Consider the following 25,678-nt stretch of genomic DNA (forward strand, 5'->3'; position numbering starts at 1 on the left):
TTTTTTGATGTTTCAATAGAAAATGGTTCTGAGAGTATGTATTTTGCGTTTGCTTAGTACCTGCAGTCTGCTCACCTGAGTCTCTTGACAATCCTGTGGAAGAGATAAGTTAGGCTTTGCTTCTTGCCGACAAGCAAACTGGCCCAGAGAGGTGAATGACTTTTCTTAGGCCGTATGATACAGTGGTTGGCAGAGCCAGATGTAAATTGGAGTTACTGACTTATGTTCTGGCATACACTACCTCCCCATGAAGACAAGTCTTTAAAAAATAATGCTTTAACGTGTGATAACAGATGACCTCAGTGAGAGAGAAACGAGAAAGCTGCTCGGTCAACCCAAGTGCAGCCGAGGTTGCTCCCTGGTGGAGGGGAGGGAGAGGAGGCCAGCAGCACCTGGAAGCACTTGAAGCAGCAGCACCTGAAAGCGGTCCTTGCAACAGGAATCCCACAGGCCTGCTGCTTTCAACTGGTGTGATTCCCACAAATGGAAGGAAACGGCACACTGATGCAGCTTGTATTTGACTTTCAGATTCTCCAACAGTGTCTTTCAACCTGGGAAGGGCCGAACACCCTACAAAGATTAAGGAGGGTGAGAAAGAAACGCTTTCAAAGCTGGACGGCCCTAAAGCCCACGCGAATCGCAAGCTGCTAACGGCGGTGCACGTGACCGCGGGATCTCCACCCACGACCCTGACGTCAGCAAACCTTCCCGTGGTCTTCAGCAAGGACGGATTCTGCTCTGTGGACAGCCCAGAACTTACTTGAAGAAAGGGTTCTGCTGTTTGAAGAGGTCAGGATAAGTGTCGTCTGAGAGGATGTGAGTGATTCCGTGGCCCCGGAGCCTGCCTGCTCTGACACCTCGGCCTTACCTCATTTCAGGTTCAGAGAAAATTCGAGTCTCCGGCTCCACCAAAACCCTACGACACTAGCTCCACCCCTTCAGCAGAGGCACAGCGCAGTGGCGAGGAGGAACACCTCCAGGGTGGCTGGAGCACCTTCTCCTGACCCTGGCTGCCCTTCCAAGGTGGGTGACGGTATCTCAGTAATCGCTGTGCCAGCTGGGCTTGTGCCAGGACAGTGTAAAAGGCTTTGTTCTCTAAAACCTGTAGAGTATAAGTGGCACATGAGTCCTGTCTTTGCTGCAAGGGTCTGGGGTTCATTCCGTGCTTTTCCTTTGGGTACTGAATTCTGCATTCGGTTAGGAAGCGTCACATTCAAGTTATTCCTTGTCCCCAGACCTCACTGCCCTCACCTTTCTGCCTGGAACACTCCAAACCATGCTTGAAGCAGCTACTCCTTTTGCTCCTCAAACTAAGACCAGCGTGATCCTTAGATTCATTGTCGAGAAATTAGTGTAATCTGGGAACGTGTCACGTGACCTTTAAGGCCCGTTCATGCACGGACCCCAAAATGATTCATTGCTCCACGTATTCTTGGTTATCAGACCACAGGTCAACAGGGCAGTGTGTGTGCAAAAGGATGTTTTGTACACAGGCACCTGAAAAGAGAGGGAAGGAGCCTGGATGAACAAATCAGCTAAGAATCCAAAGCGTTATTTCTAGACTGCTTATGACCAGAAATTTGTACTCATTTCCTTTTTTTCCCCCAATTTAAAAAATTGTTAGAATACACGTAATATAAAATGTACCATCTTAACCATTCTTAAGTGTGCAGTTTGGTGGCATTTAAATACATTCACATTGTTGTGCAACCATCACCACCATCCATCCAGGGAACATTTTTATCTTCCCAAATTGAAACGCTGTCTCTATTCAACACTAACTCCCATATTTCCCCTCCCCCAGCCCCTGGAACCCAGCATTCTACTTTCTCTGTGTATGATTTTGCCAACTCTAGTGATCTCCTTTAAATGGAATCGTTCAGGATTTGTCCTTTTGTGACTGGCTCATTTCACTCAGCGTAATGCCTCCAGTTTCATCCGTGTGGTAGTGTGTGTCAGCGTGTCCTTCCTCTTGAAGGCTGGATAATATTTGGTCATATGTATTTCCATTTTTTGTTTATCTGTTCATCCTTTGATGGTCACTGGGGTTACTTCCACGGTTTACCTACTGTGAACAAAGCTGCTGTGAACTTGGGTGCCAAGATGCCATGCTTGTTTGCTTTCAGTTAACGCTCAACATGTCTGGGCTCCCGTGAGGCTCAGCTGTGACCTCTACGTGTCTGGGGAGATGGGCTGCGAAGCCCTTGCTGCACCTGGTGCGAGACGAGATGTGACTCCCTTCTTTGTGTTTTTCTGTATTTTACAAATTTTCTAAAATTAAAGTGCGTTTATTCTTTAAAAATACAAGGAGTGTATCATCTAACAGTGCTACCAGTTGGGAAAGGTGATTAAGTCCAGTTGACCCACACATAAGTGAGATCACTGTATTCGTCTTTCTCTGACTTACTTCACTTAGCGCGATGCCTTCAAGGTCCATCCATGTTGTTGCAAATGGCAAGAGTTTATTCTTTTTTATGGCTGAGTAGTATTCCATTGTATGTATGTATGTGTGTGTATTTATGTAAATATATATTAATGAAAATTATATGTATATAATTACACTAGGCCTGTCAATATTTTCTTTATATATTTAGGAGCTCCTATGTTGGGTGCATAAATATTTACAAATGTTATATCCTCTTGTGGATTGACCCCTTTATCACTATGTAATGCCCTTTTTGTCTCTTATTACAGACTTTGTTTTAAAGTCTCTTTTGTCCGATATAAGTATAGCAGCCACAGCTTTCTTTTGGTTTCCATTTGCATGGAACATCTTTTTCCATCCCTTCACTTTCAGTCTGTGTGTAATGGAGACAGCATCTAGATGGGTCTGGTTTTTTTAATCCATCAGCCACTCTGTCTTTTGGTTGGAAAATTTAATCCATTTAAATTTAAAGTTATTATTGATAGGTATGTACTTATTCCCATTTTGTTAACTGGTTTCTGGGTGTTCTGTAGTTCCTCTGTTTCTTCTTCTCTTGCTCTCTCCCTTGTGGTTTGATTACTTTCTTTAGTGCTGTTCTTAGAGTCCTTTCTCATTATCTTTTGTGTGTCTGCTATAGGTTTTTGTTTTGTGGTCACCATGAGGCTCACATGTAACAATCTATATTTATGACAGTCTACTTTAAGTTGATAACAACCTAACTTTGAACACATTCTAAAGCTCTACATTTTAATTGCCCCCCCCCCAACATTTTATGTTGTTGAAGTCACATTTTACATCTTTCATCTTGTATATCCCTTAATATTATTGTAGTTATCGTTACTTTTACTACTTTTGTCTTTTAACATTTATATTAGCTTTGTAAGTGATTAATGCACTACCTTTACCTTTATCAGTGAGAATTATACTTTCATATGTTTTCTTCTTAGTAATTAGAGCTTAAAGTCATCCTTTTAACATTTCTTGTAAGGCCGGTTTAGTGTCGATGAACTCCATTAGCTTTTGCTTGTCTGGAAAACTCTTTATCTCTCTTTCAATTCTGATTGATAACTTTGCCAGGTAGAGTATTCTTGGTTAGAAATTTTTTTCTTTCAGCACTTTGAATATATTGTGCTACTCCTTACTGGCCTGCAAAGTTTCTGCTGAAAATACTGCTGATAGTATTATGGGGGGTCTCTTGTATGTAAAAAGTTGTTTTTCTCTTGCTGCTTTTTTTGGAAGTATATTAGGTTTACAATATTACATTAGTTTCAGGTGTACAGCATAGTGAATACATATTTTTATAGATTATACTCCATTAAAAATTATTACAAAATAATGATTATACTTCCCTGTGCTGTGCAATATATCCTTGTTGCTTATCTGTTTTACACATAGTATTCGGTAGTTTCTATAACTTAATCCCATCCCCTAACATGCCCCTCCCCACTCCCCTCTCCCCAGTGGTAACCACTAGTTTATTTTCTATATCTGTGAGCCTGTTTCTGTTTTGATATATACATTCATTAGTTTTATTGTTTAGATTCCACAAATAAATGACTTCATACGGTATTTGTCTTTCTCCGTCTGATTTATTTCACTAAACATAATATTCTCTAGGTCCATCCACATTGCTGCAAATGGCAGTGATTCATTTTTTGCTTATGGCTGAGTAATATTCCATGTGTGTGTGTGTGTATGTGTGTGTATCATTTATCCATTTGTCTCTTGATGGACACTTAGGTTGCTCCCATATCTCGGCTATTGTAAATAATGTTGCTCTGAACGTTGGGGTGCATGTATCTTTTCAAATTAGTGCTTTGATTTTTTTCTGGATAATACCCAGGAGTGGAATTGCCAGGTCATATGATAGTTCTATTTTTAGTTTTTTGAGGAAGCTCTGTACTGTTTTCCACAGTGGCTGCACCAGTTTAAATTCTCACCAGTATGAGTTCCCCTTTCTCCACATCCTTGCCAACATTTGTTATTTGTAGACTTTTTGATGATAGCCATTCTGACAGGTGTGAGGTGATATCTCATTGTTGTTTTGGTTTGCATTTCTCTAATAATTAGTGATAGCATTTTTTTCATGTGCCTGTTAGCCATCTGTATGTCTTCTTTGGAAAAATACCTATTCAGGTCTTCTGCCCATTTTTTGATTGAGATGTTTGTTTTTATTGATATTGAGGTGTATGATGTGTTTATATATTTTGGATATTAACCTCTTGTCAGTCATATCATTTACAAATATTTTCTCCCATTCACTAGGTTGTCTTTTCGTTTTGTCAGTGGTTTCATTCGCTGTGCAAAAGCTTTTAAGTTTAATACTTTTCTTTTGCCTTAGGAGACAGGTCCAAAAAATACTGTTATGATTTATGTCAAAGGATGTTCTGCATATATTCTCTTCTAGGACTTGTATGGTTTCAGGTCTTATATTTAGGTTTTTAATTCATGTGAGTTTATTTTTGTATGTGATATGAGGAAATGTTCTAATCTCATTCTTTTACATGTAGCTGTCCAATTTTCCCAGCACCACTTACTGAAGAGACTGTCTTTTTCCCATTGTATATTATTGCCTCCTTTGTCATAGATTAATTGACCATAGTAAGTGGTTTTATTTCTGGGCTCCCTATTCTGTTCTATTGATCAATGTGTCTGTTTTTGTGCTAGTACCATACTATTTTGATTACTGTAGCTTTGTAGTATAGTCTGAAGCCAGGGAGCATGACACCTCCAGCTCTGTTCTTCTTTCTCAAGATTTTTTTGTTATTTGGGGTCTTTTGTGTTTCTATGTAAATTTTAGGATTTTTTGTTGTAGTTATGTGAAAAATGTCATGGGTATTTTGATAGGGATTGCATTAAATCTGTAGATTGCTTTGAGTAGTATGGCCATTTATTTATTTATTTATTTTTATAGCTGTTTCAGCTCTTTTTTTAAAATTTTTTAAAATTTATTTTATTTATTTTTGGCTGCATCGTGTCTTAGTTGCAGCACGTGGGATCTTCATTGAGGCATGTGAGATCTTTTGTTGCAGCACGTGAGCTCTTTGTTGCGGTGCGCAGGCTTCTCTCTAGTTGTGGCGTGCGGGTTTTCTCTTCTCTAGTTGTGGCGCGCAAGCTCCAGAGCACGTGGGCTCTGTAGTTTGCGGCACGCGGGCTTTCTAGTAGAGGTGCACGAGCTCAGTAGTTGTGGTGCGCGGGCTTAGTTGCCCTGCAGCATGTGGCATCTTAGTTCCCTGACCAGGGATCGAACCCGTGTCTCCTGCCTTGTAAGGTGGATTCTTTACCACTGGACCACCAGGGAAGTCCCAGTAGGATGGCCATTTTAACAATATTAATTCTTCCAATCCAAGAGCACAGGGTATCTTTCCATTTCTTTGTATTATCTTCAGTTTTCTTCATCAGTGTTTTATAGTTTTCAGAGTATAGGTCTTTCACCTCCTTGGTTAAGTTTATTCCTAGTTATTTTATTCTTTTTGATGCAATTTTAAATGGGATTTTTTTTGGCTTTCTCTTTCTGATAGTTCATCATTAATGTATAGAAAAGCAACAGACTTCTGTATATTAATCTTGTAACCTGTAACTTCACTGAAATCATTTAGTGGTGGAGACTTTAGGGTTTCCTATGGATAGTATCATAGCTTCTGAAAATACTGACAGTTTTACTTCTTCCCTTCCAATTTGGATACCTTTTATTTCTTTTTTTGGGTCAGATTGCTGTGGCTAGGACTTCCAGTACTATGTTAAATATAAGGGGTGAGAGTGGGCATCCTTGTCTTCTTCCTGGTTTTAGGGGAAAAGCTCTTAGCTTTTCACCATTGAGTATGATGTTAGCTGTGGGTTTGTCATAATGGCCTTTATTATGTTGAGATGTATTCTGTCTGCAACTTTGATGAGAGATCATGAATGGATGTTGCACTTTGTCAAATGCTTTTTCTGTGTTTATTGAGATGATCATGTGATTTTGATCCTTCCTTTTGTTAATGTGGTGCATCTCATTGATTGATTTGTGGATATTGAACCATTCTTATGTCCCTGGAATAAATCCCACTTGATCATGGTATATGATCCTTTTGTATATTGTTGTATTCAGTTTGCTAATACTTTGTTGGGAATTTTTGCATCTATATTCATCAAAGATATTGGCCTGTAATTTTCTTCTTTTGTATTGTCTTTGTCTGGTTTTAGTGTCAGGGTGATGGTGGCCTTGCAGAATGAATTTGGGAGTGTTCAGTCTTCAGTTTTTTGGAATAGTTTGAGAAGGATATGTATTAGCTCTTCTTTATATGTTTGGTAGAATTCCTCTGTGACACTGTCTGGTCCTGACTTTTGTTTGTTGGCAGTTGTTTTTTTTTTTTTTTTTTTTTTACTACAAATTCAATTTCACTATTAGTATTTCACAGATTGTCTATTTCTTCCCGGTTCAGTCTTGGAAGACTGTATATTTCTAGAAATGTATCCATTTCTCCTAGGTTGTCTTATTTGTTGACATGTGAGTATTCTTAGTGTTCTCTTATGAAGTTTTGTATCTGTGTTATTGGTTATTTCTCCTCTTTCGTTTCTTTCTTTCTTTTTTCTTTTTTGCCTCTATTTTTATTTATTTCCTCTCTGATCTTTATTATTTCCTTCCTTCTGCTGACTTTGGTCTTTGTTCTTCTTTTTCTAATTCCTTTCGCTGGTAGGTTAGGTTGTTTATTTGAGATTTTTGTTTGTTTCTGTATCACTTTAAACTTCCCTTTTAGAACTGCTTTGGCTGCATCCTATGGATTTTGGAAAGTTGTGTTTTTATTTCCATTTGTCTTGAGGTATTTTCTGAATTCCTCTTTGATTTCTTCATTGACCCAATGTTTTTTTAGTAGCATGTTGTTTAATCTCCACATGTCTGTGCTTTTCCTATTTTTTGTCCTGTGATTGATTTCTAGTTTTATACTGTTGTGGTCCAAAAAAAATGTTGATATAATGTCTATCCTTTTAAATTTGTGACACCTTTTTGTGGCCTAGCATTTGATCTGTCCTCAAAAATGTTCCATATGCACTTGAAAAGAATGTGTATTTTTCTGTTTTTGGATGGAATGTCCTGTATCTATCTATTAAGGTCAACTGGTCTATTATGTCATTTATAACCACTGTTTCCTTATTGATTTTCTGTCTGGATGAAATATTCATTGATATAAGTGGGGTGTTAAAGTACACTATCATTATTTTATTATTGTCAGTTTCTCCTTTTATATATTTCAGTATTTGCTTTATATATCTAAAGCTCCTATATTAGGTGCATTTATGTTAACAAATGTTATATCCTCTTTTTTTTTTATAAATTTATTTATTTTATTTATTTTATTTTTGGCTGTGTTGGGTCTTCGTTGCTGCACACAGGCTTTCTCTAGTTGCGGCGAGCGGGGGCAACTCTTCGTTGTGATGCGCGGGCTTCTCATTGCGGTGGCTTCTCTTGTCACGGAGCACAGGCTCTAGGTGCGCGGGCTTCAGTAGTTGTGGCACTTGGGCTCAGTAGTGGTGGCTTGCAGGCTCTAGAGCGCAGGCTCAGTAGTTGTGGTGCACAGGCTTAGTTGCTCCGCGGCATGTGGGATCTTCCCGGACCAGGGCTTGAACCCATGTCCCCTGCATTGGCAGGTGGATTCTTAACCACTGTGCCGCCAGGGTAGTCCCTATATCCTCTTCTTGTGTTGATTCCTTTATCATTATAAAACGCCCTTCTTCGTCTTTTGCATAGACTTTGTTTTAAAGTCTGTTTTGCCTGATATGAGTATTGTTACCCCACCTTTCTTGACATTTCCATTTGCATGCAATATCTTTTTCTATCCCTTACTTTCAGTCTGTGTGTGTCTTTAGCTCCGAAATGAGTCTTTTGTAAGCAGCATACAGATGGGTCTTTGTTTTTTTGGCTGTGCTGTGTGGCATGTGGAATCTTAGTTCCCAGACCAGGGATCAAACCTATGCCCCCTGCAATGGAAGTGTGGAGTCTTAAACCACTGGACTGCCAGGAAGTCCCTAGCCAACCTATGACTTTTGATTGGTGCATTTAGTCCATTGACATTTAAAGTGATTACTGATAGGAATGTACTTATTGCCATTTTGTTACTTGTTTGCTGATTGTTTTTGTAGTTCTTCTCTGTCTTCCTTTAGTTTCTTCCCTTGTGGTTTGATGATTTGCTTTAGTGTTCCTTTCTCTCTAGTTTTTCTGCATCTATTGTAGGTTTTTGATTTGTGGTAACCATGGGGTTCATATATTTTGACCTATAACTATATCTACCTGTTTTAAACTTGTAGTCATTTAAGTTCAGAAAGATCTAAAAGATTCTTCTGAAAGAGCTACATTTTTTTTACTTTCACATGTTATGAGTTTTTGATGTCATATTTTACATCTTCATGTTTATCCCTTAACTGTTTATTATAGTTCATTTTACAATTTTTTGCTTTTTAATCTTTGTACTAGCTTATTGAAGTGGTCAATCCACAGCCTTTAATATACATTTGACTTTATTGGTGGGATTTTTCCTTTCCTATGGATTCTTTGTTCTTGTAGCCTTTTGTTTTCCGCTTAGAAAAGACCCTTTAGCATTTCTTTTAGGGTCAGTTTAGTATTGATGAACTCTTTTTGTTTTTGCTTATCTGAGAAATTCTTGAACTCTCCCTCAGTTCTGACTGGTTATTTTGCTGGGTCCTAGTTTGTAGGTTTTTCCCTTTCAGCACTTTAAATATATCATGCCCTTCCATTCTGGCCTGCAAAGTTTCTGCAGAAAAATCAGCTGATAGCCTTTTGGGAGTTCCCTTGTATGTGACTCTTGGTTTTTCTCTTGTTGCCATTAGAATTCTCTCTTTATCTTTAACTTCTGCTGTTTTCATTATGACACGTCTTTGTGTGGGTGTCTTTGAGTTCATCTTGTTTGGGACTGTTCTTCCTGTACCTGAATATCTGTTTCCTTCTGCAGGTTTGGGAAGTTTTCAGCCATAATTTCATCAAGTACATTTTGACCCCTTTCTCTCTCTCTTCTCCTTCTGGGACCCTATAATTCAAATGTTGCTATGCTTGATGTTGTCCCAAAGGTTCCTTAAACTGTTCTCTTTTTTATGTTTTTCTCTTTCAGCTGTTCTGAATGAGTGATTTCCATTATTCTGTCTTCCAGATCACTTAGTATTCTTCTGTATCACCTAGTCTGCTGTTAATTCCTCTTGTGTATTTTTTATTTCAGTTATTGTATTCTTCAGTTCTGAGGGGTTCTTTTAATATTTTCTAGTTCCTTGTTAAATTTGTCATGTGTTCATCTATTTTTTTCAGTCAGTATTCTTATTCCCAATGCTGTGAACTCTTCATCTGGTAAATTGTTTATCTGTGTTACATTAGTTGTTCTCACAAGGGTTTTTGTGTTCTTTCATTTGAAACAAATTCCCGTCTTCTCATTTTGCTCATCGTTCTCTGTCTCTATGAAACTAGATGAAGCAGTTACCGATCCCAGTCCTGGAGGGGTGGCCTTGTGTGGGGATGTCCTGACACAGTCTGCGTGTGCCGGCTGCTTTGCTGGGAGAGCTGGATCTGACGTGCGCGTGAGTCACATCTTCCCCCAGGGTGTGCTGGCAGCTACCACCTTGGTAGGAGGTGGGGCTGGAAGTGGAGGTGGCAGAGTCAGGGGTGAGCTGGGGCCACTCCTCTGCTCAGTGGCCAGCACCACCTTTCAGGGGTGAGGCGGGTTCCCAGACCCTGAGGGTCAGTCTGAGCTGGCTCGTTCCCTGTAGGTGTGTGCCCTCCCCTCCGAGCGTCAGCACCTGTGCTCCAGAGGGGAGGGCACTGGAGGGGGCGCCCAGGGCTTGCTGGGGGGTGCCCGAGCGTCACGGGCACCAGTCACTGTTGCAGCCAGTCCTGACCTGCTGTGAATGCCAGTAATAGCCATCCTCGTCCTGTTCAGGTGCCGTGCTGGGTTGAGTCAGCTCTGGCTCCTCAACCAAGCACTCTCCTTGGCTGCAGTGGCCTTCACCCTCCCGAGGGGCTGCACCACAGAGCAGGAGGGGCTGCAGGGGGGGCTCAGTGTGGGCCGGGGCGTGGCCCCGGTTGGTTGTGGAAACTCACCAGAGCCCGGGCAGTTTCTGTCTGCTTCCTCCACCTTGCCCCGGGAGCGAGCAAGCATGTGCCCACTCTTCATGAGTGGAGTCTAGGTTTGTCACATCCCCACTGCTGGTTCCACTGGTTTTCAAACCAGCTTAAGGGGACTTGTCCTCCTCGCGTTGGGCCCCAGGGCTGGGGTGCCCAGATGTGGTTCCAGCTGCTCACTCCCCAGGGAGGATCTCCGAGTCAGTGTAATGCCCCTCCTCCTTTGTGTCCCCTCCCAGGGGCGCAGGTCCCGACTTGATCGCTTCTCCCCGTTCCTGCTCAGCCCTGTGGGGCTCTGTCTTACAGCCTTGGTTATAGAAGAATCCTTCTGCCAGTTTCCAGTGAGAATTGCTCCACATATAGTTATATTTTTGATGTGTTTGTGGGGGGAGGTAAGCCCCGTGTCCTCTTCCTCTTCCATCTTGATCTCCTCTGGAAAAAGCTTTTTTAAAAAATTGTATTGAGGTATATAGTTAATTTACAATGTTGTGTTTAATTTCTGCTGTACAGCAAAGTGACTCAGTTATACATATATATAGTTTTTCAGTTCTCTTCCATTATGGTTTGCCACGGGATTTTGAATATAGTTCCCTGTGCTCTGCAGTAGGACCTTGTTGTTTATCCGTGGCAGTAGCTTTTAAAGCATAGAAATACGTAGTCTTGTGGGACTGCTGCGGAGGCCTTGCTGGCCACCAGACAGGCGATCTGAGGTATCCCCTGGGCAGTAGTTGCAAAAGCTGGGGCTCTAGACGAGTTTATAAGCTCCTTTCTGGAAGATACTGGTGAGCGGGAGTGAGGCAGAGGGGGCGCATAGGATGGTGTCCCAGCCCGCGTTCCCTGAGAGCACCGCTGTTCCAGGGCCTCGGGCTGAGCACACCTGGAGCCTGGCCCTCAGGCCGAAGCTCCGGGGCAGGAAGCAGGCCTCTTTCCCGGAGAGAGTCGGGGTGTGTGCCGCTGTGGTGTCTGCGCCGTGTCCTGGGGTGGGACCCCGCCAAGAGCCGTCTCTGACCGTCACGGTCCTGTGGGCCCAGGAGCACCAGCCCACTGGCCGCCAGAGCCGGGGGTTCACGGGCATCCCGGGGCAGCAGCTGCAACAGCGGGACGCCAGCGGCGTGTAGGAGCTCCCCCCGAGCCGTGCACTCTGGGCGTGCTGGAGTGAGGACGCGAACGCCCCCCTCTCGAGGCCTCTGGAAAGGTCTGCGCTCAGCCCTTAGATGTCGTGTGTCATTAGACGCCCGCGCCTCAGGCTCCAGCCTCGCTGCTGAGCCGGTAGGGCCTCCTTCACAGGAAGGCTGAGCTCCTGGGCCTGCCGCCTCTTGCTGCGCCCTGAGGGTGGTCACTGTCTGAGACCCCGCCTCCACTGACTGCGGTCCTGGGGGGCCTGCCTGTGCAAGGCCCACTGGCAACTGGAGCCGGGTGACGCGGAGGTGTCCCCTGGACAGCAAACAGGCCTCTGTCTCACAAAGATGGGCGAACGTTTTGGTCTGTTATCTGTGCGGTGCCCTGGGTCGTAGCCTGCCAAGAACTCTCTGCAACGTTACAGTCCCAGGGGACCCAGAAACGCAAGCCCGCGGCGCTCAGAGCCAGCTGATCAAGGGGCGTCCCCTGGGCCGAAGCCTCAACAACCAGGCCCCCGACGTAAGAGCCGGGGCACTGGCGTGTGTAAGAGCTCCCCTCCCAGAGGTGCTGGTGCTGTGGGCGTGGCAGAGAGCGGTGAAGACGTGCACCCTCGCAGGAAACAGGAAAAATGATGGAGCTTGCTGGCTCTCGCGAGGCAGAGAGAGAGTGCCAAGATGGCTCCCACGGAGAAAAAGAGGAGAGAGGTCTAAATTAACAAACAGGTCACCCCCAGCTTTAGCAAGCGGGAGCACAGCGGCAGCGCTAGCGCCCTGTCCCTGGAGAGTGTCCCACCAGGCCTGGCTCCCCGGGCTGAGGCTCTGAGATCAGCCGCTGAGCCTCTGCCGTCAAGTCTGGGCCCTGGCCTGAGTGAGCCTGCGTGTCAGGGCGCCTCTGGGCTTCCTGCAGCCTCGGGGTCTCGCAGACGCGGGGCTGGGTGGGCTGCAAACCAGATGTTTTGGGGGCTCGTCTCTCGCCGGGGTGCCCTTTGTGGGGCACAGCCTTTGGCTCCTCAGGGAGAAGCTCCGGGTTTGTGATTCCCTCCCGGTGGTGGGCAACTGTGCCAGGGGTGGGTTTATGGGGAGACTGTGTCAGCCTCTCCCGCCCGCTTCCAAGTGGCTGTTGTCTCGTTTGTCAACGTGAGGTAGCCGCTCGGCGAGTTTAGGGTCTTTTTCAGAGGAGGTGGTCGCACCTGCAGCTGTAGACGCGTGTCTGGAGGAGGTGAGCTCAGGGTCTTCCTGCGTCACCCCTCTGGATCCTGATGGCTGCAGTTTGGGGCATCAGTTTGGCAGCGTTTCAGCTTTTTTTTTTTTTTTTTTCCTGCTGTACTTGCAACTTTTCCGTGTGATTGTTTCCAAAGAGAAAGAGAACTTCAAAAATGTTCATACCCTTTGATTCAGTGATTTCATCTAGGAATCTATCCTAAAGAAATAATCAGAAATCTAAGCCACGATTTATATATAAAGCTTCCATACTTTTTATAATATAAACACTGTAAGTAACCCAGTATCTCAGGGCCTTTGTGCTTTTCGTGTGTCTACACTGTGTTACTGCAGTGCTGAACTGTCTAGATGCCTACGGGGCCATCTTTCTTCAGGGGTTATATTTTTGAGAGTCACACTTTGTGAAGCACTTTGTGGATAGTTTGGGTTGGTACCCTTGAAGACAAGGGGGAAGGAAATGGCTCTGTGGGTAGAAATCTAGGTTCAGTATTTGAAGATGTCTGATGTGCACTTCTGAATGGGCTCAGATACTTGTGGCGTTTCAGGGCTCCCGCCTGAACACCCAAAGAGCCCGAGTGGAAACAGGTGCAGGGGAGGCGTCCGACAGCACCAGGTCTGTGCAGGGGCAGGAATATGAACGTTGAGCTGGAAGCCTCGACTTAGTCTCCATTGGCCTTGTACAGCCGGCGACTGGCCTCACTCAGCGGGGCAGTGAGGCAAGCGTTGTGAGGGCCGTGAGGGGTCCCGTCGTCGGCTGGTAAAGCTGCTAAGGTGAGTGGGGACAAAGCGTCTGACGGAGGGAACAGCTGCAGTCGGCAAGCGGAGGCTTGTCCTGGGGTCACAGCGTTTCTCACAGTGCGGTCCCAGCAGCGCCATTTCCGTGCTCCCAGCAGGGGGTCGTCCACGGGGGTCTAATCCGTTGCCAGCGGCCCCGGGAGACGCTGTTTCCGTCACCCCCACCCCACCGCCAGCCTGAGGGTCCACAGGGACCTCCAGGTTCCCTGCCAAAGTGTCTTCACTCTGCCAGGCGTTTGAAACAGAGGAGATTTCACGTGGGGAACTGATTACAGCTGCCTCCCAACCCACCACCAGCGGGGGCTGGTGGAATAGAACAGGGGTGATGACCAGTTGGGCTATAGAGGCAGGAAGCCAGGTGACGGGAATGCCGGAGAGGCTGCCCTTCCTCCCACCTGCCAGAGACCGCGTGGAGGCCGGTGTCTCGGGGTCCAGCGCTGTGGCCGGCACGCTTCTCCCTCGGCACCACAGAGCGTGGGAGGGCGGGCCTGCCTCCGAAGAGCGGAAGGTGAGCCACCAGCAACTTAAGGTGTTGTCAACTCACCTCAGGTTGCGGCACTGCTGCCAGGCAGCCGGTGTGACACGTCCCTCTTCACTGCCGAAGCCCCAGTTTTGTTTGGGTGGCCAGTCCTCCCATCATGGTGAAGATGGACTCCACATCCAGGGTCCAGGCCCACTGCCCTGGCTAGTGCTGGATTTGGAGCGTCATGTGGCCTGGAGCTCCACCATCTACCCGTGTGGACAAAGCTGGCCTTTTCTCATGTCTAGGAAGGTGTCACCAGTCCTGGCGGGTGAGTGTCCTAAGTTAGGGAGCAGTAAGTTACTGCCGACCCCAAGTATGCGTTCTCATTTACTGTGTTTATTTAATGCATATGTGTTCTTTGAACTTAATTTGTACCTGAACCTAGATTTATAATCTGAGAACTTTCACATTGCACAGCGCAGGGCTGGGAAAATCGGGCTCTGCGTGGTTCACCTGCAAGGTCAGACTGATCCCAGCCCCGAGCTGCGGCCGCAGTGGGATGATGTTTCGTCAGCACTAAACATCCTGACCACGAACGTAGCCGTTTCTGCGTTTTGAACCCGAGTTCAACCTGGGATATTGACAAGGGGCCGGGATGGTGGGAGTGGAAACCACGCAGCCCCTGAGGGAGCAGAGAGGGTGAGCAGACAAATTAGGAAGAACGTACAGGAGTACAGGGAGTGCACTTCGTTCCTGTCCAAGAAAGTTTCCGCTAATAACCACACCTGTCCCACGTGGGGGAGCCTGACCCCTGACCCCTGACCCCGGGGCATGAGGAGGAGCCGGGGCGAGTGTGAGGCAGAGGAAGATGGGCCGTGGTTAGGGTAAGCTGGCTGCTGCCGAGGACGGCTGGGTCTCCCAAACAGGCTGCCATTCTAGCAGCATTCAGTTCTCTAAGGTGCTTTTAAACACAGAAATCATGATTCTGAAGAAGGGAAGAGAAAGCATGCTTAGGGTCAGTGGCCCAGAACAGGGAAATTTCCCTTTGATATTTTCTACCTGGGTGATCTTGGTATGAGCAGCCCTCTAGTTTAATTCTTGACGTCACTTACGCTGGATGACAGGTCCTGGAGCTACTGTTGTTAGGTGGACTGGTTTATGGCTCAGTCCAGAATGATTCAAGGAGGAGAGTGGTGTTTTTCCTTAGTGGGAACTGTGTGGATGAATGTTGCATTTCTTTTCTAATAAATTTATTTATTTATTTATTTTTGGCTGCGTTGGGTCTTCGTTGCTGCTCGCGGGCTTTCTCTAGTTGCGGAGAGCAGGGGCTACTCTTCATTGCGGTGCGTGGGCTTCTATTCGCGGTGGCTTCTCTTGTTGCAGAGCACAGGCTCTAGGCATGTGGGCTTCAGCAGTTGTGGCTCGCGGGCTCTAGAGCGCAGGCTCAGTAGTTGTGGCACACAGGCTTAGTTGCTCCGTGGCATGTGGGATCTTCCCGGACCAGGGCTCGAACCCATGTCCCCTGCATCGGCAGGTGGATTCTCAACCACTGCGCCACCAGGGAAGCCCCGAATGTTGCATTTCTGGAAGCAGATAGATGGGGCGGGAAAAGTACTGGATGTCAAAAAATATGGGTGTGAATTATGGCTCTGAAAATTACCATGTGATCCTGGAAATATCAGTCTACCTTTACTTCCTCGTTTTAAAAAGTAATGTTAAAAATTTACAATATCCTCCTTCTGGTTTTGTTTTTATTCATAGCAGTTACTGGCAAACAAATTATTACATCTTATACTGATTTGTTATCATCTGTTTCTAAAGTATAAGGTCCGTGGAAACATTTGTATGCTCACACTCAGTAAATAAAAAAATTAAGAGAATATAACAACCTCTGAACAAAGAGCTTATGCTGGTTTAGGAGACAAAACACAGAAAACCAAAACAGCAACCTGAGGACACTGAGGAGGGTTTGCAGTGCTTTCCTGGAGCCCTGGTAGCTGGTCTGTGGAAGCTGCTTCTCACCTGTGGCCTGGGCTTCGGTGGGGCTCATGTGAAGAATGTAACTTGGTCCTGGAGCAATAAGGCAGACAACTCAGTGTGCCATGGAACACCTGCGGTCTTGCTCAACAGATCACTGGGGTCTACTAGAAGCGAAACTTGTGTGAAAAGAGCTCTTCCCCTGGCACATTAGCTTGGGGTCAAGAGGGTTCAGGCTAAGAAATGTGTTTACTTTCAAAGCCCCCTGGGGAAGGGAACGTGGAAAATGGCACTTGTTTCCTAGGCTGAGGACACCAATGGTGAATCATTTTGTTTGCTTTTTATTAACATAACAACAGTTTATGCCATTCCTTGGAAATGTTGTTCAGTAATGCAAAGTTCTCAGTCCCTGAAAGTTATCTTTTTGTGAAGATAAAGAAGAAAACAAAATAAGTGAGGAACCATAAGAGGGAAAAAGAATTTGTATATTGACTTGGGACGTGTTTGGGATAAGAAATACTTAGGAGACTGATGTCAGAGGCAGAAAGGAGGAATAGGTGTAGCTGGAATAAAAAGTAAACCACAGAACAGTATTTCTGCCCATCAGGAAATACTTTTTGCAGGCTACCTGATATTAGGGTCTCAGTACCAGCATTATCCAGGTATCTCTGCGACTTGCAACAAGACCCCGCTCCCTGTCTCTGGCTACTTTGTGCAAAACTGTGAGATATTATATAGCCTCACTGATTCGTGGACAGGGTCTCCTTATCAGCTGAAAGGTTGGCCCTCCTGAGGTGTCACAGGCTCTGGGGCTGGCAACGTGCATTACTACAAGGTCAAGTGACCTGCGCTCCCTGGCTGGTCAGCCAGGTACCTGCCCCTGCACGTCTGACTCCATCACAGGAGCTACCTCAGAGCACGTATCCAGCTTCAGCACCGGCTTGCCTCAGCTCCACCTCACAGGCCGCGGGGCTGACTGTCCCAGTGCTCGAGTGCCCCCAGCTCTAAACGGAAGAGGGCTGACTGCGGCTCAGCAGCGTCAGTGAGGGGATTCAGCGAGGTGGTGCACGCTGGTAAAGCTGAGACAGCTGCGCCTCTTTCTTCCAGGAGTTATTGGTGGTTGCTGCTGTCACCCTGACGTTTGTAATTTACTGAATGAGTAGATCTTGATGTATTATGCATTTAGTAATGTCAATGATGATAAAGTGTTAATGGAGATTCTGCAAACCAGGGTACATTATTTTGAAAAAGCTGTATAGTAAGTATTCAGAAAAGCTTTTTCAAAAGGACTTCAAAAGAAGGTTCTGGACCTATGACACATCTATCTCCTATCAAATACGAGTATAATTTGGTTATCTGAAATGCCCTACTACCTGCTTGGTTATCTGAAATGCCCTACTACCTGCTTCCCATCTGTAAAATGGGCTACTACTACTCGCCTGTGGAGGAAGTGTGAGGGTTACGTGAAAAACAAAAAAATAAGGCGCACAAGAGGCACTTGGTCAACATTAGGTACTTCATCCTGAGGCTGAGTTTATCTCTGCTGATCGTTAACAGACATTCTCTCCAGTATTCAGAACACAGCTGAAAGCAGCAAAGAAAAAGTTTTTATTCTTTGATATAAAAGAAAACTTTAATGTGTATACAACATAGTTTTTTTTGTCCTTTTTTTTTTTAAAAAAGAAAATTGCAGAAATATAGACCTGGGTAGAAAAATACACTCAAGCAGCTGCTCAAGACAATTCATAACTCCTAAAATTATGAACAATAGCACACAAATCTCAGCATAAGCCTTTTTTTCCTTTAAAAAATTATTCACATTTACTTAAAAAACACACCTAGTTATTTGACAAGATATTCAATAACCAGCAATAACTTAATAAAAGAACATTTCCTTTGTGATAGTGAGTTAGCATAAGAGTTTTGGTTCTACAATACTTGTCATAGTAAAAAAACACTTCTGACTCCTGGTGCCCAAAAATGCTCGTACAGTTCATTGGAGCCCATAAATTTGGGGGTCCTAGACCTCAAAGGGGAGCATCTTTGGTCTTCCCTGTACTTAGGACCAAAACAGACAGTGATCCTGGCATACAAATAACAAAAACAAAGGTGCAGGAGACCACAACTACTCAATAAAAGCTATTTATGCCCAATAAATAGTTTCCAAGAGAAAAATAATTTGCTTTTCACTTAATGAATTCAGGAGAAATGAACACATTGAGACACACTGCTTTCCACCTGTTATCAACCTGCCATCCATAAAGTCAGCTCTGCCACTACCAGCAGGGGGTGCCTGACCACAGGAGAAGCAGCCACGTAGTTTCCCAAAAGGCAACCTACAAAAGTACGTTTACCTGTATTTACATGAAAACTTTTTTGGGTGAAAGTTTAGTTTTCAAAGTACAAGTGTAACATTTTCTCCTCGACACTGGATTCAAGTAGAAAATACAGGTCATATAAAGTTTGATTGGCTGAAACATGAATAAACCTTTAAAATTACTAAATAAGTGAATATTGCTAGAATACCAAAGGAAGTGACAATGAATTTAATCTGTGTTAAAAAAATCTTTACATTCCATGTGACTTGTTATTTAAAGTCAAAGATCACAGAACCCACAAATCCAAATGACTGACCTTTCGAAGGCCTGTGTGAAGTGCTGGAAACACTTCACAAACTGCCCTCAGGGTCACAATCCACAGGAACAGACTGGTTTTTACCTCAGAGTAAATGCTGGCTTTTGATCACAGATGGTACTGGTGAGCTGTGCCTTCCACCCTCTTCCCAAAATTAAATTCACCTCAAAGGCTAAAAACAGGCCACCTCTGACGGCCTCACAAAACTGCCTGTCGGGGCGAGTCCGCTGCCGTGGCCACCACGACCACTTCACGCTATGTGAGACAGGACTGCAACAGTGCAACATTCTGAAATTCATCCCCATACCGCCATGCTTATTATTATTCCAGGTGTGGGTGCATTTGCTCTTGAAAACCAGCCTCTACCTACCTTCCTGCCACGTCCCATCTTCATAGCCTCTGGCCCGTCAGCAGAATCAGTGCAAGTCGGCAGGAAGCACAGTGAAAACATGAATTCGACTATTTTAAAAAAGTAATGTTAAAGCTTCATTTTAAAAAGTATATTTTTAAAATTTAAAAATGAAGTATTTTCTGCACTTGGTCAGATCCTTTCTACCACTTGACAAAGGTGCTAGACCCTCACCCAGCCTCGTACAGACGGTGCATGTGTATGTATTTTACGTTCTGTGGAGAAATTCTACAAAAATACAATATTCTTTTCTCTCCATAAGTTGGAATAAAGAGTAGGGCTGTGGGAGAAAAGGGAGGGATAAGTAAAAACAACAAAAAGGAGGCGTGCAGTATACAATTTTTTCTTATTTTAAGACTGGAATAAAACTTTAAGAAGAAGGAAGTATTTCCCCTCGGGAAACTGACCTGTCGGACGCCTGGCCCTACAGGGTGACTGCCGGCCCGTGCTCCTCCACCCCTCCGGGGGGCAGGGCCAGGCTGTGGCGGGGGTCGGACCGGAGGGAGCTGAGCAGCCTCTGGACGCTGCCCTCCCGCCCAGGGCTGTGCAGGCCGGGCACCAGGCCAGCGCCGTTGACCCGAGCGAGGCTGCCTGGTGGTGGCCTGGGTACCAGCCGGGGCTCCAGGACGCCCTCGAGGACCACGTCGGCCTCCTCGTCGCTCTCCATCTCGTCAGGGGGCAAGTTCTGCAGGACGTGGGCTGCAGGCAGGCTGTGGCGGCTGGCCGTGCTGTCCGAGGAGCGGCCGGAGCTGCTCAACGCACGGCTGCCACGCACCACGTTGTTCCTCTGGTTGGCCGGCTTGACCGTGACGATGAGGTTGTGGCTGTTGGCGATCATCATGTCCGTGACCTGGTCCAGCGTCTTCCCGGCCACCTCAATCCCGTTCACCTCCAAGACCTCGTCGTCCACGGCCAGCAGCCCAGTGCTCTCGGCCAGGCCGCCGGGCACCATGCGGGAGATGAAGATGCCGGGCACCTTCTCCAGCCCCTGCGGGGCCACGCGCACGCTCGTGCCGTCGCGGATGTAGAAGCCCAGCGGCTTCTGGCAGCCATGCCGGTACAGCCTCACACGGCGGTGTGTCTCGGGGAGGATGTCCACGTCGATGATGGAGGACACGGGGCGGAAGTCGTGGGGCAGGCCGATGTGCAGGTGTGTGCGCCGGCGAGGGCCGTCCTCCCGCAGGGCCAGGGGGCGCCGCCGCCTGGACAGCGAGCCCACCCCGAAGCTGCAGTGCTCGGCCTCTTCTGGAAGAGCACAGAGGGGTCGGTCAGAGGAGAGACCCCGCGGGCAACGGGGAAGCACAAGTCAAACAGCATCGAACACCCAGAGCCTGAGGCTGGCCGTCCAGGTAAGGCCTGGCCTTCTGCAGCTCACCTTCCCACCACTTCTCTGACTTGTGATGTGACCCCAGGGAAGTCTGAGGCAATGGGCAAATCAAACCGTGTAAAGAACTGACTGAAACACAAGTCTCCCACACGTGCCCAGGAGCTGAATGATCGATTCAGTTTGTCACACTTCAGTTTTTGGGAAAGTCTCAACCTCCTGGATGATATGCAGACACAGTGCAGTAACCTTATGGGTTGTTTTGCTGAGCCCACAGCAATCCTGGCCTCAGGTGAGCTGGCCCAACAATATTCACCAGGCAAACATTTGATGCCAAGTTCAAGCACAATCACCTCCTTAACATTAGCTCTCCAGGCAACCAACAGAATGGTTGAAAGGTTAAGAGAATTAACAATAGATGAAAGGTTGAAAAGTGCCTGACTGGATTCTGCAGCGACAGTGGAGCGGGAAGCACCAGGAACGTCTCCCAGCCTGGACCACAACCGCAGGGGCAGAATCTGTCTGATGTAACTAATCTGGAACTCGAGAGTCTGTTGAAGGCTCAACTTCCAGGGGAAGAAATGGACCATAATTGCAGTCAATTTTGCTCAGTTTCAACTCTTAGCACAGTAGCAGCTACCTAGCCCACCCCCAGCACCCTGGGAGGCAGCTGTGCACTGTTCCTGGAGAGTTTGTGGGCCAGGGTGGGCAAAAAGGACCCTGCTCTCCAAACATCAGGCATCTGTGCTCTGATTATGGACTGCTACTTCTGATCACAAAGGTGTAGACAGAGGTAGGTGGCTATTGCACCTCCCTGCATTGTTGCAAGCCCCTCCCCTTCTACCTGAAGGAACGTCCAGGAGAGTTAAAGGACTGGCACCCTTTCTCTCCCTTCATTTTTCACCTTTTCTCATTTTGGGAGCCAGACCTTAAAGTCTAGGACATTGAAAACAACTGCATATATGGGGAAAGTTAGAAGTGACTGCGCATGCTCAAGGAAAGACTCAGAAAGGACCTCAGAAGACCTTAAGTTCACACCTTAATGTTGATACTCAGCAAAGAGCCTCCAACAATTAAAAAAAAAAAACCACCCCAAAACAGTAACAAAAACCCAGCAAACCCTGGGGAAGAGGTAGAATCTGATTTCCAGAGCTACCATGTTATTAGATTAATCTCCAGTGTTCAACAACAACAAAAGAAGTCACAAGACGTACACAGAAACGAGAGTGTGCCCCAAAGGAAAACAGTAATAGAAACTGTCCCTGAGACAACCTGATGGCAGATTTACTAGACAAAGACTTCAAAACAATGGCCTAAGACATGATCAAAAAACTAAGAAAAAAAGAGATGTGGGTAAAGTCAAGAAAACAATGTGTGAACAAAATGGAAATATCAACAGAGAGACAGAAAACCTAAAAGGAAACTAAATAGAAATTTTGGAGATGAAAAGTACAATAATGGAAATTATTGAACAGGGGACTCAAAGGCAGATTTGAGCAGGCAGAAGAACGAATCAGTGAACTTGAAGATAGGACAATAGAAATTATCATATCTGAGGAACAACAACAAAAAAAGGTTAAAGAAAAGTGAACAGAGTGTAAGCAATCACTGGGACACCATTAAGCAAACTGATATATGCCTTGTGAGAGTCTGAGAAGGAGAAGGAGAAGAGAAAGGGGTGGAGGGAATATTGGAAGAAATAATGGCTGAAAATTCCCAGACTTGATGAAATGTGCAAATGTAAACATCCAAGCTCAACAATCTCTAAGTAAGATGAAGTCAAAGACACACAAGAAAAAAAAAAAAAAAGAGACACAGGATTACAAAATAATCAAACTTAATAAAGACACAATATAGGGGGCAGAGTCAAGATGGTGGTGTGAGAAGACGCCAAGTTAGTGTCTCCCCACAACTAGGGCTCCTGCCTGCCACTGATGGGGGACCCTGATGCCCAAGGAGACGGGAGGAACCCCCAAGTGAACCGGTAGGATGTGGGGGGACTGAGGGGGGAGGAGAAGTGGAGGCCAGACAGGATGGGGCCCCTGAGGCCGGGGAGGTCAGGAGAGGAAGGGGGAGGGGCGCTGCGGGAGGAGCAGGAGAGGAGAGGAGGGCGATTGCCCCGCCCACTGGAGCCCAGGAAGCCTGCTGCGCTCCCAGGCTGGTCCCCGCCCTCCAGGGCAACCCCCCCACCAGCCGCATTGGTCCTGGAGGCATAGGAAGGAGGCCGAGGGGAGAACAGGAGAGGCAGATGGGAGGGGCGTTGTGGGAGGAGCAGGAGAGGAGAGGAGGGTGTTTGCCCCGCCCACTCAAGCCCGGGAAGTTTGCTGTGCTCCAAGGTGAAGTCCCCCGCCCTCTGAGACCAGGAGTGGGGGACACGCCTTGGCCCCTTCTGTTCCGTTGAGCCTAAGCCCCACCCCGCACAGCCCCCAGGGCCTTTTCCAGCCCTGTGGGTCCTAAGCATAGGCCCCGCCCACCACACAAACCTCGCTCTTGCTTAGGCCCCGCCCTCCACAGCCGAGGCCTTTTTCCCTGTTTTTTTCCTCCTCTTTTTTACTATTGTGGTACTGTTGTACCTTCTGGTTGTTGAGGCATCTATATTTTTACTTTTATACTATTTCTAACATATCTGTTAGGTTCCTAGTCTAATTTTATTTTGGGCTTTGTTATTGTCCTCTTTTTTTTTTTGGCCACCCCACACGGCTTGCAGGCTCTTGGTTCTTGAGCTGGGGGTCGGGCCAAAGCTCCTGCAGTGGGAGCTCCAAGTCCAAACCACTGGACTAACAGAGAACCTCAGACCCCAGGGAATATTCATCAGAGTGAGGTCTCACAGAGTTCCTCATCTCAGCACCAAGACCCAGCTCTACCCAATAGCCTACAAACTCCAGTGTTGGAAGCCTCAGGCCAAACAACCAGTAAGAAAAGAACACAATCCCACTCATAAAAAAAAAACAACAAAAAAACCCATGAGACAGCAAAAAAATATTTCCAGATGAAGAAGCAAGGTAAAAACCTACAAGACCAAATAAATGAAGAGGAAATAGGCAATCTACCTGAAAAAGAATTCAGAGTAATGATAATAAATATGATCCAGAATCTCAGAAATAGAATGGAGGCACAGATTGAGAAAATACAAGAAATGTTTAACAAAGATCTAGAAGAACTAAAGAGTAAACAAACAGAGATGAACAACACAATAACTGAAATGAAAAATATACTAGAAGGAATCAATAACAGAATAACTGAGGCAGAAGAACGAATAAGTGAGCTGGAAGACAAAATGGTGGAAATAACTGCCAAGTAGCAGAATAAAGGAAAAAGAATGAAAAGAATTGAAGACAGTCTCAGAGACCTCTGGGACAACACTAAATGCACCAACATTCGAATTATAGGGGTCCCAGAAGAAGAAGAGAAAAAGAAAGGGTCTGAGAAAATATTTGAAGAGATTATAGTCAAAAACTTCCCTAACATGGGAAAGGAAATAGTCACCCAAGTCCAGAAAGCGCAGAGAGTCCCATACAGGATAAACCCTAGGAAAAACACACCAAGACACATACTAATCAAACTAACAAAAATTAAATTCAAAGAAAAAATATTAAAAGCAGCAAGGGAAAAACAAAAAATAACATACAAAGGAATCCCCATAAGGTTATCAGCTGATTTTTCAGCAGAAACTCTGCAGGCCAGAAGGGAGTGGCAGGATATACTTAAAATGATGAAGGAGTAAAACCTACAACCAAGATTACTCTACCCAGCAAGGATCTCATTCAGGTTAGATGGAGAAATCAAAAGCTTTTCAGACAAGCAAAAGCAAAGAGGATTCAGCACCACCAAACCAGCTTTACAACAAATGCTAAAGAAACTTCTCTAGGTGGGAAACACAAGAGAAGAAAAATACCCACAAAAACAAACCCAAAACAATTAAAAAAATGGTAATAGGAACATACATATCGATAATAACCTTGAATGTAAATGGATTAAATGCCCCAACCAAAAGACACAGACTGGCTGAATGGATACAAAAACAAGACCCATATATATGCTGTATACAAGACACTCATTTCAGACCTAGGGACATATACAGACTGAAAGTGAAGGGATGGAAAAAAGATACTCCATACAAATGGAAATCAAAAGAAAGCTGAGTAGCAATACTCGTATCAGATAAAATAGACTTTAAAATAAAAATTGTTATAAGAAATAAGGAGGGATGCTACATAATGATCAAAGAATCAATCCAAGAAGAAAATATAACAATTATAAATGTTTATGCATCCAACATAGGAGCACCTCAATACATAAGGCAAATGCTAACAACCATGAAAGGAGAAATCGACAGTAACACAATAATATTGGGGGACTTTAACACCCCATTTACACCAATGGATAGATCATCCAAAATGAAATAAATATGGAAACAGAAGCTTTAAATGACACAATAGACAAGATGGACTTAACTGATTATTTATAGAACATTCCACCCAAAAGTGGCAGAATACACTTTCTTCTCAAGTGCACACGTAACATTCTCCAGGATAGATCCCATCTTGGGTCACAAATCAAGCCTCAGAAAATTTAAGAAAATTGAAATCATATCAAGCATCTTTTCTGACCACAATGCTATGAGATTGGAAATCACTTACAGGAAAAAAAAAACTGTAAAAAAACACAAATACATGGAGGCTAATCAGTGAGCTACTAAATAACCAAGAGATGATTGAAGAAATCAAAGAAGAAATTAAAAAATACATAGAAACAAATGACAACGAAAACATGATGACCCAAAACCTATGGGACGCAGCAAAGGCAGTTCTAAGAGGGAAGTTTACAGCAATTCAGTCTCACCTCAACAAACAAGAAAAACCTCAAATAAACAATCTAACCCTACACTTAGAACAACTAGAGAAAGAAGAACAAAGATAACTCAAAATCAGTAGAAGCAAAGTAATCATAAAGATCAGAGCAGAAATAAATAAAATAGAAATGAAGAAAACAATAACAAAGATCAATAAAACTAAAAGCTGGTTCTTTGAGAAGATGAACAAAATTGATAAACCCTTAGCCAGACTCATCAAGAAAAAAAGGGAGAGGATGCAAATCAATAAAATTAGAAATGAAAAAGGAGAAATCACAACTGACACTGCAGAAATAAAAAGGATAATAAGAGACTACTACAAACAACTATATGCCAATAAAATGGACAACCTGGAAGAA

At 45.1% G+C, this 25,678-nt stretch overlaps 2 protein-coding genes across 3 annotated transcripts in view; one reads left to right on the plus strand and one right to left on the minus strand.

Moving 5' to 3' along the window:
- ADNP2 (ADNP homeobox 2) overlaps window positions 1-1,362 on the plus strand; it is a 40,796-nt gene extending 39,434 nt beyond the window's left edge. The window contains exons 8-9 of one of the 2 annotated variants that reach the window (XR_005022609.1): window positions 529-789; window positions 879-1,362. The gene's annotated coding sequence lies outside the window, so the exon portion shown is untranslated. The remainder of the gene's footprint in view (window positions 1-528; window positions 790-878) is intronic. The other variant, XR_005022610.1, reaches the window with a different exon arrangement.
- Window positions 1,363-17,605: 16,243 nt separating this feature from the next.
- The window catches only part of PARD6G (par-6 family cell polarity regulator gamma), a 105,161-nt gene continuing 97,088 nt past the window's right edge, over window positions 17,606-25,678 (minus strand). Inside the window, 1 exon segment of the mRNA XM_036874312.1 lies at window positions 17,606-20,388. Coding sequence (XP_036730207.1) covers window positions 19,568-20,388 — 821 coding nt within the window. The 3' untranslated portion in view covers window positions 17,606-19,567.

The sequence above is a fragment of the Balaenoptera musculus genome, chromosome 14 (genome assembly GCF_009873245.2).
Source record: "Balaenoptera musculus isolate JJ_BM4_2016_0621 chromosome 14, mBalMus1.pri.v3, whole genome shotgun sequence".
NCBI lineage: Eukaryota > Metazoa > Chordata > Mammalia > Artiodactyla > Balaenopteridae > Balaenoptera > Balaenoptera musculus.